This window comes from Pogoniulus pusillus, chromosome 41 (genome assembly GCF_015220805.1).
Source record: "Pogoniulus pusillus isolate bPogPus1 chromosome 41, bPogPus1.pri, whole genome shotgun sequence".
Taxonomy (NCBI): domain Eukaryota; kingdom Metazoa; phylum Chordata; class Aves; order Piciformes; family Lybiidae; genus Pogoniulus; species Pogoniulus pusillus.
The window spans coordinates 6,531,019-6,550,464 of NC_087304.1; the positions used below are offsets into that span (position 1 = coordinate 6,531,019).

The 19,446-nt window shown below is 60.8% G+C and overlaps 1 protein-coding gene across 1 annotated transcript; it reads left to right on the forward strand.

The window, feature by feature from the left end:
• The first annotated feature begins 523 nt into the window (after positions 1-523).
• Positions 524-19,159, forward strand: LOC135192022 (calcium/calmodulin-dependent protein kinase type IV-like). Its single transcript, XM_064174819.1, has 12 exons — positions 524-1,244; positions 1,785-1,905; positions 6,661-6,739; positions 7,172-7,234; positions 10,990-11,072; positions 11,181-11,253; positions 12,147-12,237; positions 12,328-12,402; positions 13,699-13,774; positions 13,908-14,034; positions 15,023-15,175; positions 15,490-19,159. The coding sequence occupies exons 2-12, from the start codon at positions 1,808-1,810 to the stop codon at positions 15,727-15,729; spliced, it is 1,158 nt and encodes a 385-aa protein (XP_064030889.1). The 5' UTR covers positions 524-1,244; positions 1,785-1,807; the 3' UTR covers positions 15,730-19,159.
• The last annotated feature ends 287 nt before the right edge of the window (positions 19,160-19,446 follow it).

The window sequence follows — 19,446 nt, forward strand, 5'->3', positions numbered from 1 at the left end:
TGCCCCCATCTCACCCTGTCCCCCTTCCACCCAAACTTTTACCTCCAATCCCCACCCCTCCCTTCTCCTGCCATGCTCCCCCCACCTCTTCTTCCCACCCCCATTCCCACCCAACCCCCTCGACCCAATCCCTCCTCAATCCCAATCTCAGACCCTCCCCTTCCCAGCCTCCTTCGTCCCCTATTCCACCCTCCCCCTCCCCATCCCCTTCTCCCACCCCCCCGAGTTCCATCCGGTGGGCGACGGCGGCACCGTGCGGCAGTGCCCGGCAGCGCCCGGGGCAGGACTCGGGGATGGTGCCAGGGCTTGGCGGGGGGGGAGCGATGCCGGTGTTTGGGTGCCCCCCGGGCCTGGGCAGGACGGGGCCCTGCCGGAGTGGGCGCAAGGCTGTGGGCGCTCCCCGGGATGCGGGGCAGGATCGGTCCCTCGGAGCTCGGTCCCTGGATGCTCCCTGGGATGCGGAGCTGCGTCCTGGGTTCTGGGGAGCGGCTGCAGCGCGGGGAGGGGTCTCAGGGGAGTTCCGTACACCCACCCCCCACCGCCTCCGAGCGAGGAACACACCCCGGAGCCCCGGGGAGTGGCGGGGACCCGGTGCAGTGGCGGCGGCGGCCGAGGGGTGGCACGGCCGAGCCAGGCGGTGATGCTGCCGGGGAGGGTCCCCGGGCTCCGCACCCCCGGCCCCGCAGCCTCATCTTCCTCTCCGCCTGCATCCTTGCTTCCTTGCGCTCCCTTTTCCTGGAATCCCTGCTTCCCAGCGTCCCCGCGTTCCTGCTTCCCAGCATCCCTGTGCTCCCGCATCCTCCCATCCTCCCGTTCCTGCATCCCTCCCTCCATCCCGCCCTGCATCGCTCCATCCATCCTCCCATCCCTGTATTCCTCCATCCGCCCTGCATCCCTCCTCCCATCTTCCCATTCCTCCTTCCATCTTCCCAGCCCTCCAGCCCTGCACCTTTCCCTCCACCCCCGCACCCTCCTCAGCACCACAGAGGAGCTAATCCTTACCCAGCTCCCCGGCCCTGGGTGGGGAGCAGCAGAGGCTGGCAGCACAGGCCCAGAGCCGGGGGCGTGTGTGTGGGGAGGGGGGGGACGTTGCAGCTGGGCTCTTTGGCAGCACCCAGGGGTGCAGAGGCTGAGTCACCCTCACCCAGCACCCAGCACCCCCCATCCCAGCATCCCCCACCCCCGGGGATGAGGCAGCAGCGAGGGGGACTCTGCTCCATCAGGCAGCGACGCCGCAGCTGAGGGTATGTGCTGGGCCCCCCCAAATCCCACCTGAACATTGAGGGGGCTGCACAGAGCAAGGGGCTGGGGGGAAGGGGATCCCACGATGGGGGGTGGGTGGGGCACTCGAAATCAGGGTGAGTTTGGGGGTGGCTGAGGGAATCAGGGGAATGAATCCCCCGTGGGGGTCTATGAGAGAAGAGTCTGACCTGGTGGGCTCCAGAAAGCTGAACTAGCCCCAGAAAGGTGGCAATGGGGAGGGGGAAATGGGGGGGGGGGGAGGAGAGAGTGGGCTGGTGTGAAAGCTGGGAGTGGGGGGGGGCACACAGCACAGAGGCAGGGGGGGATTATCTCCAAGAGGCAGCTCCGTGCCTGCTGGGAAGGAGATTTGTGGCTGCCACTTCATCCCGCGGGATAATCCCGAGTGCTGCCCCTGGCTTGGCCATCTGGGCACTGGCACTGGCAAGGGGGACACACAGTGAGGTGACTGGGGTGGGGGGAGGGGGCCGTGGAGACGGCTGTGGGGGGGGCCCCAGTGAATGTGGGTATCTTCTCCTGAGCAGCTGGCAGGAGCTCTCAGCCCACCATGCCCTCCTCCAAGCCCAGCAGTGAGTTCTGGATCGATGGATCCCGACGGGATGCAGCCCTGGAGGATTTCTATGTCGTGGGCCCCGAGCTGGGAAGGTACTGGCTGCTGGGGGGGGGCAGCAGGAGGTGGGGGGTGGCAGGAACCCACCCTGCATGGAAATGGGTCCTGATTGGGGCAGGGGTTGGCCTGATAGGGAAAGAAAGGGATGGAAGGGTGGAGAAAGGGAGATGGATCAAAGAGAGTGGGAGGATGGAGAAAGGAGATGAAGAGGAGGGATGGAGGGGGGGGGGGCAAAGGGATGAGAAGGCAGAGGGAGTGGAAGGAGTCTCTGTCCCCACAGCTGAGCTGGTGCCTGGGTTGTGCCATGACACTGCAGTGGTGATTTTGGGGTGCAATGCAAGAGTCCCCATCTGTGTGGGGCTGTAGGTTTCCCACCCCCCACGGCGGACACTGGGCTCACAGTGAGGCTCTCTGAGCACTCCAAGGCTGGGGGCAGGTGGGTGATGAGCCTGGCACTGTGTGGTCCCTCTTGAAGAGGCCTCCTGCCAGGGGTGGGCAGTGTGAGCCCCACTGAAGGGGCATGGCCCTGGGGGGTGGATTTATTCCCAGACCTGGATCCAGGGGAGCCCAGGCTTGGTGCCAAGTGCCTGTGTGCTCAGCAGGCTGCTGGTGCCCCAGGGGCTGACACACATCCTGGAGATGCCTGGGCCTGGGCATGTGCCAGGTCTGCATTGGCACCAAGGAGCTCCCATGCTGGCCCTGGGAGTGCTGGTGGCAGCAGGATGCCCAGGAGCCAGCAGTGTGCCCTGGCCACGAAGGTCAGTGGTGTCCTGGGGTGCATTGAGAAGAGTGTGGCCAAGAGAGTTTCTCCTCCCACTCTGCTCTGCCCTGGTGAGGCCACACCTGGAGTACTGTGCCCAGTTCTGGGCTCCCCAGGGAGCTGCTGGAGAGAGGACAGCACAGGGCTGCAAAGATGCTGAGAGGATTGGAACAGTGAAGAAAGAGTGAGGGATCTGGGGGCCTTTTAGCCTGGAGAAGGGAAGAATGAAGGGAGAGCTTCCCAGTGCTGATCAGTACAGCAGGTCTCAGGTGCCAGGAGGTTGGCACCAGGCTTTTTCTTTCAGTGGTGCCCAGCAACAGGGCCAGGGGTAAGGAGCACAGAGTTGAGTTCCATCTACACACGAGGAGGAAGCATTGAGGGTGGTGGAGCAGATGGACCTTTAGTGGCCTGGGCTTGTGCCAGGGGAGGTTTAGGCTGGAGATGAGGAAAAACTTCTTTGCTGCAAGAGACTGCTCTGAGGCTGCCCAGGCAGGTGGTGGAATCTCCATCTCTTGCCACTTTCAAAGCCCTACCTGTGCCACCTGCTCTGGATGCCCCTGCCTGGGCCGGAGGGTTGGCACTCAACACCCTCCAGATCATAGAAGCATAGAATGGTTTAGGTTGGAAGGGAGCTCAAAGCTCAGCCAGTTCCAACCCCCCCCTGCCACAGGCAGTGACACCTCCCACTGGAATAGGTTGCTCAGGGCCTCATCCAACCTTGGTCCTGAACAACTCCAGGGAGGTTGTGGAGCACAGAAGGATCTTTGATCCCATTCTGTGCTTCTGTGCTCCACAACCTCCCTGTGCAACCTGTGCCAGCCTCTCCCCACCCTCCCTCTCAACAATTTCTTCCTCCTCTCCACTCACCCTCTCCTCTCTCCCAGCTCAAAGCCACTGTCCCTCATCCTGGCACTCCCAGCCCCTGTCCCAGGTCCCTCCCCAGCTCTCCTGGAGCCCCTTCAGGCACTGCAAGGCTGCTCTGAGGTCTGCCTGGAGCCTCCTCTGCTCCAGCCTGCACAGCCCCAACTCTTTCAGGCTGTGCTCACAGCAGAGCTGCTGCAGCCTCGATCTCTGCAGCTGTTTCAACACCTCCAGGGCTGGAAGGCCACAGGAAGGTCCCCAACCCTCCTTCCAGCCCTCCTCATTCTGCCATCCTACCGCGGCCGCACGGCCAGGGGCAGCAGCAGCAGCAGGAGGCAGCAGCAGCAGCAGCAGCAGCAGCAGCAGGAGGCAGCAGCAGCCTGTGGCTGGGGCACAACTCGAGTGCAGGTCTCCACCATCCATCCTCTCCCCGGCGCTCGGCAGGCTGCGTGTGCCCACCCCCGGCCCCCTGCCCCCCCCTGCCCCCTGCCCCCCCGGCCCGGCCAGCGCAGCTCCCGCAGCCGCTGCTGTTGCTGAGCATTTTGCAGTTCATCTGAGGAGCAAATGCAGTTATCTCCTGCCGCACCGGGGCTGATTGCGGATATTTATGGGAGACCTTAAGCAGGGAGCGAGCTGCGGCCGTGGGGGTGGGGTGGGGGCGGCGGGGGAGGAGGGTGGCGAATTGCCGGCGGCTGGGGATGCGCCGGGGGCAGCGCGGTGGGCACAGCGGGTGGCTCTGCGGCCGCGGAGTGACCCTGGCAGCCTCCTGAAGGCTGAGTTCGTTAGCGGCAGGGCTCAGGCTGCCAAGGGTCTGTGCGGAGCGGGAAGAAGAGAGATGCGGAGGGAGGGTGGAGAGAATCAGGGAACCAGGCAGGGTTGGAAGGGAGCACAAGGAGCAGGCAGTGCCAACCCCTGCCATGCCCAGGGACACCCTACCCTAGAGCAGGCTGCACACAGCCTCAGCCAGCCTGGCCTCAAACACCTCCAGCCATGGGGCCTTAACCCCCTCCCTGGGCAACCCCTGCCAGGCTCTCACCACTCTCCTGCTCAACAACTTCCTCCTCACCTCCAGCCTCACTCTCCTCACCTCCACCTCTGCTCCATCCCCCCTACTCCTGCCACTCCCCGAGGTGAGAGGTGCTGGAGTTGTGCTGGGATGGAGAGAACCAGAGAATGGTTTGGGGTGGAAGAGTCCTCTAAGATCATCCAGCCCAGCCCCACCATGGGCACCAAACCATGGCCCCAGGTGCCAGGGCCACACCTTTCTGGATCACCTCCAGGAATGGGCACTCCACCACCTCCCTGGGCAGCCTCTGCCCACCCCTGACCACTCTGACAAAGACATTTCTCCTCCTCTCCAACCTAACCCTCCCCTGGCACAGCTCCAGGCCATTTCCTCTCCTCTCACCTGCTCCCTGGCAGAAGGGAAGGGCTTCATGGGTTCAGGTAGGAACCTGCCTGGAGCAGCTGGAGCAGGCTGTGGTGGCAGCCACCACTCCCCTCTGGGCCTGGGCAGTTTGTTCCCAGATTGTTTTCCCTTGGCATGATGAAATCCAGGGATGAATTCAGAGAAAACATGGCAGAAAAGGGAGGAAAAACAACCCAAAACCTAACCCCAACAAGAACCAAAACCCACCTGGAGCACAGGGTGCAGGACTGCCAGGTCTTGCTGGCTCCACAGCATCCCCAGACCCCACAGCATCCCCTTGGTGCCTGGTCCCCAGCTCTGCTGTTGCCATGGGAACAGGATTCCCAGGTTCAGCTGGATGAGTTGCAAAATCCACTCTGGTTTCCCAGGCAAATCTCCCTTTCATGAGAGCACTCCAGGGAGCACCAGCAGCAGCTCCCAGCACGTGGGGCTGCAGCAAACCATGGAAGCATGGAATTGTTTGGGTTGGAAAAGCCCTCCAGGATCACCCAGACCAACCCAGCCCCACCACGGGCACCAAACCCTGGCCCCAGGTGCCACGGCCACACCTCTCTGGCACACCTCCAGGCATGGGCACTCCACCACCTCCCTGGGCAGCCTCTGCCAATCCCTGAGCACTCCTGAAGCAAAGAATTTATTCCTCCTCTCCAACTTAACCCTCCCCAGGCACAAATTCAGGCCCCAAAAGGTCACCTGCAGCCTTTTTGTGGCTTGGGCTTGGGCTTGAGAGAGATTTTGGAGAGGAAAAAGATGGTGCTGGGTGCAGGGGGTGGGCTCTGGGACACAGAATCAGGCAGGTTGGCAGAGAGCTCCAAGCCCAACCCAGCCCCAGCCCTGCCCAGGCACCAGCCCATGGCACTCAGTGCCCAGCCAGGCTTGGCTGCAGCACCTCCAGCCATGGGCACTGCACCACCTCCCTGGGCAGCCCATTCCAGTGCCAATCACTTTCTCTGCCAACAACTTCCTCCTGACATCCAGCCTGACCCTGCCCTGGCACAGCTTGAGCCTGGGTCCCCTTCTGTCCCTGGCTGCCTGGGAGCTGTTGGTGTTGGTGCTGACCCCAGAGGGGGGGGTCCAGGGCTGCTGTTGGAGGTGTGGCTGTTGGTGCTGACCCCAGAGGGGGGGTCCAGGGCTGCTGTTGGAGGTGTGGCTGTTGCTGCTGACCCAGGGCAGGTCCAGGGCTGCTGTGGGTACCTGAGCTGGGTCTCAGAAGGAGGTGAAAGCCAAGGAGCAGCAAAATGCAGTTGATTGCTTTGAGGGGTGAGATTTAATCTGCTCCAAGATTGCCAGGGGGCAGCAGCAGGGCCTGGGCCCAGGACTGATTTCACTCTCCAGTGGGTGGAAAATGTCATTAACCAGACCTGAGCCTCCCTGGCACTGCCGGGGCTGAGCCGGAGCCAGCCCAGCGCAGCCTGGAGAGCTTTCACCTGGCTGGGGAGGGGTCTGCAGCCAGCATCAGTGCCTGTGACACAGCTGGCAGGGGCACAGGGCCGAGATGGGCACCCTGGCAGCACTGATGCCAGCAGAGGCTGTCCTCAGGAGCAGGGTGAGGGGAAGCTGCTTAGGGATTTAAAGCTGCTGTAGGACTGGGGTTTAATTACAGGAGCTTTGCTGGGCCAAGCTGGGGGTGGTGTGGGGAGGGGGCTGCATGCTGAGCTCCCTGCTGCTGCTGCTGCCAAATGGGGGGGCACACACATGGGGTGAGTGGAACACCCCCCCCACGTCTGCCCTCCCCCACAGAGGAGCCACCTCGGTGGTGTACAGCTGCGAGGAGAAGGGCACAGGCACCCCCTACGCTGCCAAGATCCTGAAGAAGACAGTGAGTGGGGGGGCTGGGGGGGGCTGGGGGGGGTCTGCTCCCTGCCCAAACCACCTTGGGAGCAGTGGGGCACTGGGATGGGTGCAGGGCTGTCAGCTGGGGCAGGGCTCATGCAGACTCAGGGTGCCAGAGGAGCCAAAGGTGGGTGCTGGGTGCACAAGGGTGGGTGTGGGGGGGTCTCTGCATCCAATCTGAGCCACTCCTGGCACAGGCTCAGGCCACAAGAGTTTGCCTGCAGCCACACCAGGGATTGGCCTTGGTTTCAGGGGCAGATTTAGGGGGGGGGCTAAAGGTGGTGTCTGTGTGCAGGGGCTGGACTTGGGGTGTTGGTGCTGGCCTGGGGTGTTGTGAGCCTCAGGGTGGAGCTGGGGGGGGGCAGAGGGGGGCAGGACCCAGAGGTAATTCCACTTCCATGAGGGCTCTGACTTCCAGATCGACAAGAAGATTGTGAGGACAGAGATTGGAGTCCTGCTGAGGCTCTCACACCCCAACATCGTGAGTATGACCCCCAGGGGAGCCCACCTGCGCCCCCCCATCCCCTCCTGCCTCCTGCTGCCCGGTCCTTGCCGTGCCAGCAACAGCTCCTCCCCCCCCCCCCCGGATCCACAGATCGCATCGGGTGGGAGGGGACCCTGCAAGGTCAACTTCTCCACCCCCCTGCGGGCTGCACAGGGACACATCCAGGCTGACCTCGGATGTCCCCAGGGATGGGGTCTCAGACACAGCCCAGGGCAGCCTGTGCCAGTCTCTGCCCACCCTCACTGTGCACAGCTCCCTCCTGATGCCCAACTCTGCCCTGCTCCAGCTCCAAACCACTGCCCTCAGCCTGCCCCCACAGCCCCTCCTGAGCAGTCCTTCCACCCCACGCTGCCAGCCTAGGGGCACCCCATGGCATTCCCTCGCCTGCCCCCAGCCCCTCTCGGGCTGTGTTCAGGCTCCTCCAGCTCTGTGTGGCCCCTGCCCTTTGCTGGCTCCCAGAGCTCCTCCTTAAGCCCTTTGCAGTTCTCCCAGTTTTCTGCAGAGGAGGCAGCAGTGCCCAGGTGGGCAGCAGAGCCAATGGCAGCCTGGGCTGGCTCAGGAGCAGTGTGGGCAGCAGGACAAGGGAGGTTCTTGTGCCCCTGTGCTCAGCACTGCTCAGGCCACCCCTGCAGTGCTGTGCCCAGCTCTGGGCTCCTCAGTTCAAGAGAGAAGTTGCAGTACTGGAAGGTGTCCACAGGAGGGCGACAAAGCTGTGAGGGGCCTGGAGCAGAGCCCTGTGAGGAGAGGCTGAGGGAGCTGGGGGGGTGCAGCCTGCAGCAGAGGAGGCTCAGGGCAGAGCTGATTGCTGCCTGCAGCTGCCTGCAGGGAGGCTGTAGCCAGGTGGGGTTGGGCTCTGCTGCCAGGCAGCCAGGGACAGAAGAAGGGGACCCAGGCTCAAGCTGTGCCAGGGCAGGTCTAGGCTGGATGTTGTTAGGAAGTTGCTGGCAGAGAGAGTGATTGGCACTGGAATGGGCTGCCCAGGGAGGTGGTGCAGTGCCCATGGCTGGAGGTGTTGCAGCCAAGCCTGGCTGGGCACTGAGTGCCATGGGCTGGTGCCTGGGCAGGGCTGGGTTGGGCTGCAGCAGCTTGGAGCTCTCTTCCATCCTGCCTCCTTCTATGATTCTAATCCCATTTGCCACCCTCAACTCTCCCAGCCTGTGCCACAGCAGAGCTCCTTCAGCCCTCTCAGCATCTCTGTGGGCCACGAAGCCACACAAAAGCCTCCTGAGCCTCGCAGCACCTTTCAGCTTCCCAGCTCTGATACCAAGAGCCAGACCCGCCCCACCCACCCCCTTCTTTGCCCTCCCCCTTGTCCCCTTGGCCTGAGATTTCCATTTCCTGAGCAATTTCCATCGAGGAGATGAAATGAAGAGCACAGAAAATTGCCCATCTGGGTAGTGGCTGCTGCCAGGGGGAGATAAAAGGGGAGGCTGCGGCCGCGGGGGCTGCGTCCTGGGCTCGTTCCTCTTGCTCAGCGCCGCAGGGCTCCGGGCGAGCTCCGCTGCGACGATTCGCAACGCCCAGCAGAGGATCAAAACCTTCAGGTGTCAGCAGAGCCCAGCCCTGCCCCTTCCACCCCCTCCCCAGTAGTGCTGGGCAGCTCAGGACGCTCCTTGGCCCCCTCCTCTCCCCCTCTACCTGCCCATAAAGGCTTCATCTCGGCTGCTTGGTTCCAGCAGCAAATCGAGGAAGGGAGTTTGAGAGTGGAGATGAGGGAGGAATTTTTGGCAGTGAGGGTGAGGGCAGAGGCTGGCACAGGTTGCCCAGGGAGGTTGTGGAGCACAGAAGCAGAGAATGGGATCAAAGATCACTTTTCATTCATCATCACAGCCTGCCTGGGCAACCTGTGCCACTCTCCCCACCCTCTGTGATCCCATTCTGTGCTCCTGTGCAGCCTCAGCTGTGTGCTGCAGCAGCCAGGCTGGAGGGCAGGACCCAGCCAGAGGGAGCTGGGCAGGCTGCAGAGGTGGGCACAAGCCAAGCTCAGGAGGTGCAACAAGACCAAGAGCAAGGTCCTGCAGCTGGGTCGAGGCAATGCCAAGCACCAATCCAGGCTGGGCAGTGCCAGGCTGGAGAGCAGCCCTGAGCAGAGGGACTTGGGGGTGCTGCTGGAGGAGAAGCTCAGCAGGAGCCAGCAGTGTGCACTTGCAGCCCAGAGAGCCAAGCAGAGCCTGGGCTGCAGCAGCAGCAGTGTGGCCAGCAGGGCCAGGGAGGGGATTCTGCCCCTCTGCTCTGCTGAGACCCCACCTGGAGTCCTGCATCCAGCTCTGGAGCCCCTGGGACAAGAGGGCTGTGGAGATGCTGGAGAGTGTCCAGAGCAGGGCCAGGAGGATGCTCAGAGGCTGCAGCAGCTCTGCTGTGAGCACAGCCTGAAAGAGTTGGGGCTGTGCAGGCTGGAGCAGAGGAGGCTCCCAGGTGACCTTCTTGTGGCCTGCCAGGATCTGAAGGGGGCTCCAAAAAAGCTGGGGAGGGACTTTTGAGGCAGTCAGGGAGTGACAGGAGTGGGGGGGTTGGAGCAAAGGTGGAGGTGGGGAGAGTGAGGCTGGAGGTGAGGAGGAAGTTGTTGAGCAGGAGAGTGGTGAGAGCCTGGCAGGGGTTGCCCAGGGAGGTGGTTGAGGCCCCATGGCTGGAGGTGTTTGAGGCCAGGCTGGCTGAGGCTGTGTGCAGCCTGCTCTAGGGTAGGGTGTCCCTGGGCATGGCAGGGGTTGGCACTGCCTGCTCCTTGTGCTCCCTTCCAACCCTGCCTGGTTCTACGAGTCCACAAATCGCTGAGCTCTCTGCTGGCTCCTGCCCAGTGCCCAGGTTGCAGCGATCCTGCAGGAGGAGCTGCTCCTGCTCCATCGGCGAGGTCCGGGGCTGCCTGGGCTCTCGCTATCATTCAGCACCAACCTCGGCAGCAGCTGATGATAGGATTGTGAAACTTTTGAAGTTAATAGGAAAATGATGGAGCTTCTGTGCATTATTCTAATGCAATAAGCTGCCACGCAGCGGCTCTCCCCCTGCAGGGGCATCCTGCCTTGTCACCCAGCCGAGGGAGGTGATGATTAAAGCCCCATGAAATTCGTGGTGGCACAAAAGTCCTGAGAAGCATGAAATTCCCTGGTTTCCATTTCAAAAACAAACCCTCCCCCCCCCAAAGTAAAAGGAAGAAAGAAAAAAGGAGGGGGGAAAAAAGAGGAAAATTAAAAGGGGGAAAGCAAATCCTTGCATCTGGAGGTAGCTCTGAGTGAAACCTGTGAGTTCTGCTGCCAGGCAGCCAGCAACAGGAGAAGGGGACCCAGGCTCAAGCTGTGCCAGGGCAGGCTCAGGCTGGATGCTAGGAGGAAGTTGTTGGCAGAGAGAGTGATTGGCACTGGAATGGGCTGCCCAGGGAGGTGGTGCAGTGCCCATGGCTGGAGGTGCTGCAGCCAAGCCTGGCTGGGCACTGAGTGCCATGGGCTGGTGACTGGGCAGGGCTGGGTTGGGCTGCAGGAGCTTGGAGCTCTCTGCCAGCCTGGCTGATTCTGATTCTATGAGTGAGAGGCCCTGGGGAGGACTGGATTTGGGTCTGGGTTTGGGTTCTGTGCTTCTGTCATCCACAACCTCCCTGGCCAGACTGGATGAAGCCTTGAGCACCCTGGAGCTGGTGGGAGCTGTCCCTGCCAGGTTGGCACTGGCTGATCCTGAAGCCCCCTCCCAACCCAACCCATTCTATGGCTCTGTAAATCCACTTCTGCCTCCCTCCTGTCCAGATCAAACTGAAGGAGATCTTCGAGACCCCCTCTGAGATCATCCTGGTGCTGGAGCTGGTGACAGGAGGAGAACTCTTTGACAGGTGCTTCCAGCCAGCTTGATGGTGATGGGAGGATGAGGATGGGGCAGGCTGATGGCTGGGGGAGGGAGGGGAGGGAGGTGGCAGGGTGCTGACCCCCTGTGCCTGCAGGATCGTGGAGAGAGGCTTCTACAGCGAGCGGGATGCAGCCCACGTGGTCAAGCAGATCCTGGAAGCTGTCTCGGTAATGTGGCCCAAAGGGGGCCCAAAGGGGGCCCAAAGGTGTCCTGAAAGTGTCCCAAATGTGTCCTAAACATGTCCCAAACAAGCCCAAACTTGTCTCAAATGTGTCCCAAACCTGTCCCAAACATATCTCAAACACATCCTAAATGTGACCCAAACATGTCCCTGGCACTGTCTGTGTGTCCCCCAAGGCCCTGGGCATGTGTGTGGGTCAGAGCTGTCATTGTGGGAGCTGTGCCCATCCCAGACACCCCTGGCAGAGGCTCCCAGAGCTGTCCCCGTCCCAGACACCCCTGGCAGAGGCTCCCAGAGCTGTGCCCGTCCCAGACACCCCTGGCAGAGGCTCCCAGAGCTGTGCCCGTCCCAGACACCCCTGGCAGAGGCTCCCAGAGCTGTGCCCATCCCAGACACCCCTGGCAGAGGCTCCCAGAGCTGTGCCCGTCCCAGACACCCCTGGCAGAGGCTCCCAGAGCTGTGCCCGTCCCAGACGCCCCCGAGGTCAGACATTTACCTGCCCCCCCCGGCCCCCTGGAGGCAGCCCTGGCGGAGATGCCTCTCCCAGTCCAGGCTTGGGGGTGTGCGTGGGCGGGAGGGGGATGAAGACGAGGAGGGAGGAAGGTCAGGCCGCCGTGCATCACAGGGCAGCTGGAGCTGGGGTTTCCATGGCAACAGGAGGGTTTGGGAGCCAGAGCTGATACCTGGAGCCCTCCTGCCAGCGCCCCCTGCGCCAGCAGCTTCAGCGCCACCCAGGCGCAGCCTTCCCACGGCAGGGTCCTGTCCGTGCGTGCCTGCTCCTGGGCTGCTGCCACCTCCTCCTCCAGTCTGCCCGAGGCAGTCGGCGCTTCCCTTGCCCCTTTCCTCGCCCCCACCCGCAGCTCTCTCTGCCCTCTGCAGTACCTGCACAAAAACGGAGTTGTGCACCGGGACCTGAAGCCGGAGAACCTTCTCTACGCAGACCTCTCCCCTGATGCTGCCCTCAAAATCGGTGGGTTTGCCGGGGGGGGGCTTCGTGGCAGCAGGAGGGCTCCGAGGTGCCTCTCCCTGCCAGCAGCAGCCTCTGTGTGTCCCCTTCAAGGTGACTTTGGGCTCTCCAAGATCGTGGATGAGCAGGACACCATGAAAACAGTCTGCGGGACGCCCGGGTACTGCGGTGAGCTGGGGGCTGGGGGGAGCTGCCGGGGGAGAGGGGCTGGGGGGGGCTGCTGCCGGGGGGAGAGGGGCTGGTGGGGGCTGCTGCCGGGGGGGAGAGGGGCTGGGGGGGGCTGCTGCCGGGGGGAGAGGGCCTGGGGGGGGCTGCTGCCGGGGGGAGAGGGGCTGGGGGGGCTGCTGCCGGGGGGAGAGGGGCTGGGGGGGGCTGCTGCCGGGGGGAGAGGGGCTGGGGGGAGCTGCCGGGGGAGAGGGGCTGGAGGGGAGCTGCTGCCTGTGGGACAGGAGCTGGGGGGGAGCTGCTGCCTGCTGAGGCCATGCACAGCTCGGTGCAGGGCTGGAAGTCCACTGGGAGCATGCTCCCAGGAGCTGCCCACATCACCCAGACTGACAGACAGCATCGGGCTGGGAGGGAGCCTCAGAGGGCATCTTGTGCAGCCTCCTGCACTGAGCAGGGCCAGCTCCAGCCAGGGCCACAGCCAGGCTGACCCTGAGTGTCTGCAGGGATGGGGAATCAACCACATCTCTGGCAGCCTGTGCCAGGCTCTGCCCACCCTCACCATGCACAACTCCTTCCTGATGCCCAACCTAACTCTGCCCTGCTCCAGCTCCAAACCATTGCCCTCAGCCTGTCCCCACAGGCCCTTCTCAACAGTCCCTCCTCAGCCTGCCCTGGAGGTCACCCTTATAGACTGGAATGCTGCTCTGAGGTGTCCCTGGAGCCTCTCCTCTCCTCTCCTCTCCTCTCCTCTCCTCTCCTCTCCTCTCCTCTCCTCTCCTCTCCTCTCCTCTCCTCTCCTCTCCTCTCCTCTCCTCTCCTCTCCTCTCCTCTCCTCTCCTCTCCTCTCCTCTCCTCTCCTCTCCTCTCCTCTCCTCTCCTCTCCTCTCCTCTCCTCTCCTCTCCTCTCCTCTCCTCTCCTCTCCTCTCCTCTCCTCTCCTCTCCTCTCCTCTCCTCTCCTCTCCTCTCCTCTCCTCTCCTCCCGTCTCCCTTCTCCTTTCTCCCTTCTCCCTTCTCCCCTCTCTCCTCCCCTGCCCTCCCCTGCCCTCCCTTGCCCTCCCCTCCCCCTGACCCCACACTCCCAGCCCCCAGCCTGCAGCCAGCCCAGACTCAGACCTTGAGCTCCACTCCAGAGCAGCCTCTGGAGCTTCCACTCTCGACTGCAGCAGGACGCAAACCATGCACTCACCAAGACTCCTGCAGGAACTTCCTCCTGGCTACCCAACCTGACCCTAACCCTGCTCCAGCTGCAAACCATAACCCCCTCCCCCCTCCCCCTCCTCAAAACCTCTGCTTTGCAGCCCCTGAAATCCTCCACGGCTGCCCCTATGGCCCCGAAGTGGATATGTGGTCCGTGGGTGTCATCACTTACATCCTGTGAGTACCCCGTGCCCGGCCAAGCCCTTGATGCTGAGATGCTGCAGCTCCACCCAACAGCAGCTGGCAAGGGCTGGGTTGGTGTTTGGAAGCCTCCTGCAGCTCCTCTCTCTCTCTCTCTCCCTGCCCACAGCCTCTGTGGCTTTGAGCCCTTCTTTGACCCCCGTGGGGACCAGTACATGTACGGCCGCATCCTGACCTGCGACTATGAGTTTGTGTCTCCCTGGTGGGATGAAGTTTCCCTCAATGCCAAGGACTTGGTGAGCAACTTGAGGCTTCCAGAGGTGGAAGTGAGTTTGTGGAGAGGGAGGGTGGGGAGAGGCTGGCACAGGTTTGCCCCAGGGAGGTTGTGGAGCACAGAAGCACTGAATGGGATCCAAGATCACATTCGGGGGTTCTGTGCTCCACAACCTCCCTGGAGGTGCTCAGGACCAAGCTGTGATCTTTGACCATGGTGCCATGGGCTGGTTGATTGGGTAGGTTGGACTGGAGGAGCTTGGAGGTCTCTTCCAACCTGGCTGATTGTCTGAAGGGTTGCCCTGGATGCTCTTAAAGCTCTTTTCCAGCCAAAGTGATCCTAATGACTTAGAATCACAGAACCAGGCAGGGTTGGAAGGGAGCACAAGGAGCAGGCAGTGCCAACCCCTGCCATGCCCAGGGACACCCTACCCTAGAGCAGGCTGCACACAGCCTCAGCCAGCCTGGCCTCAAACACCTCCAGCCATGGGGCCTCAACCCCCTCCCTGGGCAACCCCTGCCAGGCTCTCACCACTCTCCTGCTCAACAACTTCCTCCTCACCTCCAGCCTCACTCTCCCCATCTCCACCTTTGCTCCAACCCCCCCACTCCTGTCACTCCCTGACTGCCTCAAAAGTCCCTCCCCAGCTTTTTTGGAGCCTCCTTCAGATGCTGGCAGGCCACAAGAAGGTCCCCTGGGAGCCTCCTCTGCTCCAGCCTGCACAGCCCCAACTGTTCCAGACTGTGCTCACAGCAGAGCTGCTGCAGCCTCTGAGCATCCTCCTGGCCCTGCTCTGGACACTCTCCAGCATCTCCACAGCCCTCTTGTCCCAGGGGCTCCAGATCTGGCTGCAGGACTCCCGGTGGGGTCTCAGCAGAGGGGAGCAGAGGAGGAGAATCCCCTCCCTGGCCCTGCTGGCCACACTGCTGCTGCTGCAGCCCAGGCTCTGCCTGTCCCTCAGTGGCTTTTATACAAACGAAGCCTTTCTCTGCGTTTGGAACTGCTTCAAGGTCAGGAAGTTGATTGTCCTGGACCCCCAGAAGAGGTTGACTGTCCAGCAGGCTCTGCAGCACCCCTGGGTCACCGGGAAAGCTGCCAAGTTCGCCCACATGGACAGCACCCAGAAGAAGCTGCAGGAGTTTAACGCCAGGAGGAAACTGAAGGTGAGGAGAAAAGGCTCCTTTAGCCTCCCCCCCACCCCGGGGGGGTTCATGTCCCCAGCTGGGGCCACCAAGAGCCCTGAGCAGATGACCGTTGAGTGACCTGTGGCAGCTCGGGGAGGGGGATGGAGGAGGATGGAGCCAGCTCCTGGTGCAGCTGTGTCCCAGGGGAGGCAGCTCGGGCACCGGGGGGTGGGAGGAGTGGGCACCATCTCCCCTTCCACACCGCTCCAGGGGCTCCAGGAAGAGCTTCGAAGGGGCAGGATTCTGCCAGTCCCAGGCTATTAACCCCTCCTGCCGCTCTGCCTTCCCGACAGGCTGCCATGAAAGCCGTGGTGGCTTCCAGCCGCTTGGGCAACCACGGGCACCACGACTGCGCCCGCAGCGGGCGCGGCCAGGGCGAAGGGCCCCCAGGCTCCTGCCCTCCCCAGGGGGCAGGGACTGCTGCCACCAGGACCACCGCCGCCGCCGCCGCCGCCACCGAAGAGCTCAACGCCTTCCAGGGTGACCCCACAGCCCCCGCGGTGCCCCTGAACGGTGCCGGCTGCAAGAGCTAACCTGCTCGGTGCCACCGAGAGCTCGCCACGGCTGCCACAAGCAGTGTGCCACCACCCCTGCGACGCTGCCACCGGGAGAGCTGGGGGAACCTAGGGGGGGACAGGAGCACCCCGAGTGGAGCCTGTGGTCTGTCACCGTGGAGCATCCCTCCGCAGTGTCCTGTCGCTGGCAGCCGGTGGCTGTGCAAGGACAAGGGGACTCTGCCTGCTGACAAAGGAACACTTTGGGCCTCTGCGGCTTGAAAAGGTCCTGGCTGGCTTCGGAACGAGGAGCAAACAGCAGGAGAAAGGACTTTCCCCAGCCCCCTTCCCTGCAACGAGTTTAGTCTCTGTCTGTAAATAGCCCCCTGAGGGGACAGGCTGCAGCCAGGTTGTCGCCGCTGTCACTGCTGGGGCAGAAGAGGCTTTGAGAGCAGCCTGAGCTGCAGCCTGCTGCTGGGGCAGAAGAGACTTTGAGAGCAGCCTGAGCTGCAGCCTGCTGCTGGGGCAGAAGAGGCTTTGAGAGCAGCCTGAGCTGCAGCCTGCTGCTGGGACAGAAGAGGCTTTGAGAGCCTCTTTGGAGAGCCCTTTGGGCACCTCCAGATTTAGGCAAGCTCTGGTTCGTGCTTTGGTTCCACTCCAGCTCCGTTTGCCCCCCCAGTTTGGCACTGCCATGCTGGTGTGGCACTGCCAGGGACTGGCAGCAGCAGCAGCCTCACCACTGCCACTCCAGTTCGGATTGAGACGAGGAAGCTTCAACAGAGCCCCGCAGGAGGTGACTCTTCCCCCAGCACCCTGCGACGCTTGAACCTGCCGCACTGCTGCCGCTTCCCCGGCGAGGATGAGGAGTTGGTGGCCACCCTGAGGGGGGGTTAAGACTAATTGGACTCAGCTCTTGCCAATTAAGGTGTTTTTTAATTGTTATCATTAGTGTTTTTAGGCAGCTCTTTGCCAAGCTGCAGGAGAAAGGGTTGCAGGGTTCAATACAGGACAGCAAAAGCCATATTCTGGGGGGGGGGGATTGGAGATCGAGCTGCAGATCTGAGCACCTGAGGCAATGAGGGAGGCTCCCACTCCTGAAAACTTTGGGCTGGATGCATAAAATAGAGGGTTTGGGCCACAAAATCCCCCCAAAATTAGCTGGAGTAGAATGGGATTTGTACATATTGGGTCAGAAACAGGTGGAGAAGGATGAAATTGGTGCACTTTGGGGTAAAAACAGCTGGAGAAGAATTAAATGTGTATATATTGGGTCAAAAACAGCTGGAGGAGGATGAAATTTGTACATATTGGATCCAAAACAGCTGGAAAAGGAAGAAATTGATACATATTGGGTCAAAACAGCTGGAGAAGGAAGGAACTGGTGCATTTTGGGTCAAAAACAACTGGAGAAGGATGAAATTGGTGTACTTTGGGTCAAAAACAGCTGGAAAAGGAAGAAATTGATACATATTGGGTCAAAAACAGCTGGAGAAGGAAGGAACTGGTGCATTTTGGGTCAAAAACAGCTGGAGAAGGATGAAATTGGTGCACTTTGGGTCAGAAACAACTGGAGAAGGATAAAATTGGTGTACTTTGGGTCAAAAACAGCTGGAGAGGGATGAAATTTGTACATATTGGGCCAAAAAACATCTGGAGAAGGATGAAATTGATACACGTTGGGTCAGAAACAGCTGGGGAAGGATGAAATTGGTGCACTTTGGGTTAGAAACAGCTGGAGAAGAATTAAAAGTGTATATATTGGGTCAAAAACAGCTGGAGCAGGATGGAATTTGTACATACTGGATCAAAACCACCTGGAGGAGGATGAAATTTGTACATGTTGGGTCAAAAACATCTGGAGAAGGACAAAGTTGGTACACATTGGGTCAAAAGCAGCTGGAGAAGGATGGAATTGGTGCACTTTGGGTTAAAAACAGCTGGAGGAGGATGGAATTTGTACATATCAGGTCAAAAACACCTGGAGAAGGACAAAGTTGGCACACACTGGGTCAAAGGCAGCTGGAGAAGGATGAAACTGGTGCACAAGATTGGTTGTTTTTAAGTGTAGCTCAGCTAGGAAGGGCTGCAAAGAGTTAAACTGCTGCAGCTGGAAACAGGCTGCTCCAGGCCCCCACTTCGGTGCTGAGCATGGGGCAGGGCTGAAAGGGAAGCAGAAGGCAGCAGGCAGCTGTCCCACAATGACTTCCAGATGTGCCCTCAGCACAAGCAGAAATCACCAGGGTGGCATCTGAGGGGCTTGACCCACACCCAGCGAGGCTCATTTGGGCTCAGGGTGCTTGGAAAGCTGCATGTGAGAGGAGACAGCAGATAGAGGGCAAGGGCTGAGGGTTTAAGCTGAAAGAGGGAGATGCAGACTGGCTCTAAGGAAGGCTTTTTGGACACTGAGGGTGGTAAGACCTCGGTCCTGGTTGCCCAGAGAGGTGAGAGATGTCCCATCCCTGGAACCATTCCAGCTCAGGTCGTTTGGGGCTCTGAGCAACCTGCTGCAGGGGCAGATGTCTCTGCTGCCTGCACTAAATGAGCTGTAAAGGTCTCTGTTCACCCAACCCAGGCTGTGGATCTATGTTCAAGAAGTTTTTTTCACTGGGAAAAAATAAAATCCTAGTTCTGAGCAGGGACTGAGAGGATTTCAAGCTATCAGCCACACCTCTAGTGGGGGAGCAGCTGCACAGCAAGACTGCAGGCTGGAGCAAGGCAGCTCTGGTAAGGTGAGAGAAACATCAGAAATGAAGCTGAGATGCTCCAGCAAGGGCAAGTTTCCTCTTTTCTCCTTGCACTTTGCAGGAGGGGAGGTTGTTTTCTCTCCTTAAAGGGCTGAGCCTCAAGAGTGTGCTGAACTCTGGCCTCCTACCCTGGCTGGATGTGATCCTCTGTGTCCTTCAGAGCCTCACTTTCACCCCAGTGAGGCCAGCAGTCCCAGCCTGAACCGTGCTGCTTGCTGACCCGAGCCTGGCTTGCATCCTTTGACACGAAATGGTTAACTTCAACACCTTGCAGCACCAAGCTGGAGTGCTCAGCAGGCACACAGCCTGCGAAGCAGGGACGGTAGGGAACGTTGCTCTCCCCACAGCCCACTCCTGACCCCGCAGAGCAACGGGAAATAGGATGCAAATTAGCCAGCAGTGAGCAACGAAGTGTCCTCAGCAGTGAGCAACGAAGTGTCCTCAGCAGTGAAGGCAGCCAAGGGAAAACTGTGGGGGACAAAAAAGAGAGGGAGTTTGTTTCTTCTGTGATGTTAATGAAGTGCTGCTGCATAAATACCAGTACAGGCAGGGGCAAAAGAGATGTCCTCCCGGGAGAGAAGCCATCAGGAGGCACCGTTGGGGTCTGTGTGCTGTTTTCAGGCTGTGTTTTTACTAACTCCCTCCTTCAGTCTCGTGGTGACATTCCAGGTGTCAACAGGAACTTATAACCAAGTATAGACAGCTAATAAAGTGCAAGCATCACAGCTTGGGCTCTGCTTTCTCTGCTCTTCTCAGAGTGCACAGGAAAAAGTCCACAGGGCCAAGCAGCAGCCTGTCCACAGCTGCTGTGAGTCATTTTCTTACCCTTTTTAATGCAACTGAACAGTTCCAAGCTCTGCACAATCAAATATTCACCTTGGAACCATGGAATGAGCCAGGCTGGGAGGGAGCTCCAAGCTCAAACAGCCCAACCCAGCCCCCAGCCCTGCCCAGGCACCAGCCCATGGCACTCAGTGCCCAGCCAGGCTTGGCTGCAACACCTCCAGCCATG

What these genes read in the sequence shown, in the direction of transcription:
- LOC135192022 (XM_064174819.1), top strand. Translation starts at nt 1,808, where the DNA reads ATGCCCTCCTCCAAGCCCAGCAGTGAGTTCTGGATCGATGGATCCCGA. An exon ending in CGGGACGCCCGGGTACTGCG is followed by an intron (nt 12,403 to 13,698) that starts GTGAGCTGGGGG and finishes TCTGCTTTGCAG; the next exon opens with CCCCTGAAATCCTCCACGGC. An exon ending in GGTGTCATCACTTACATCCT is followed by an intron (nt 13,775 to 13,907) that starts GTGAGTACCCCG and finishes CCCTGCCCACAG; the next exon opens with CCTCTGTGGCTTTGAGCCCT.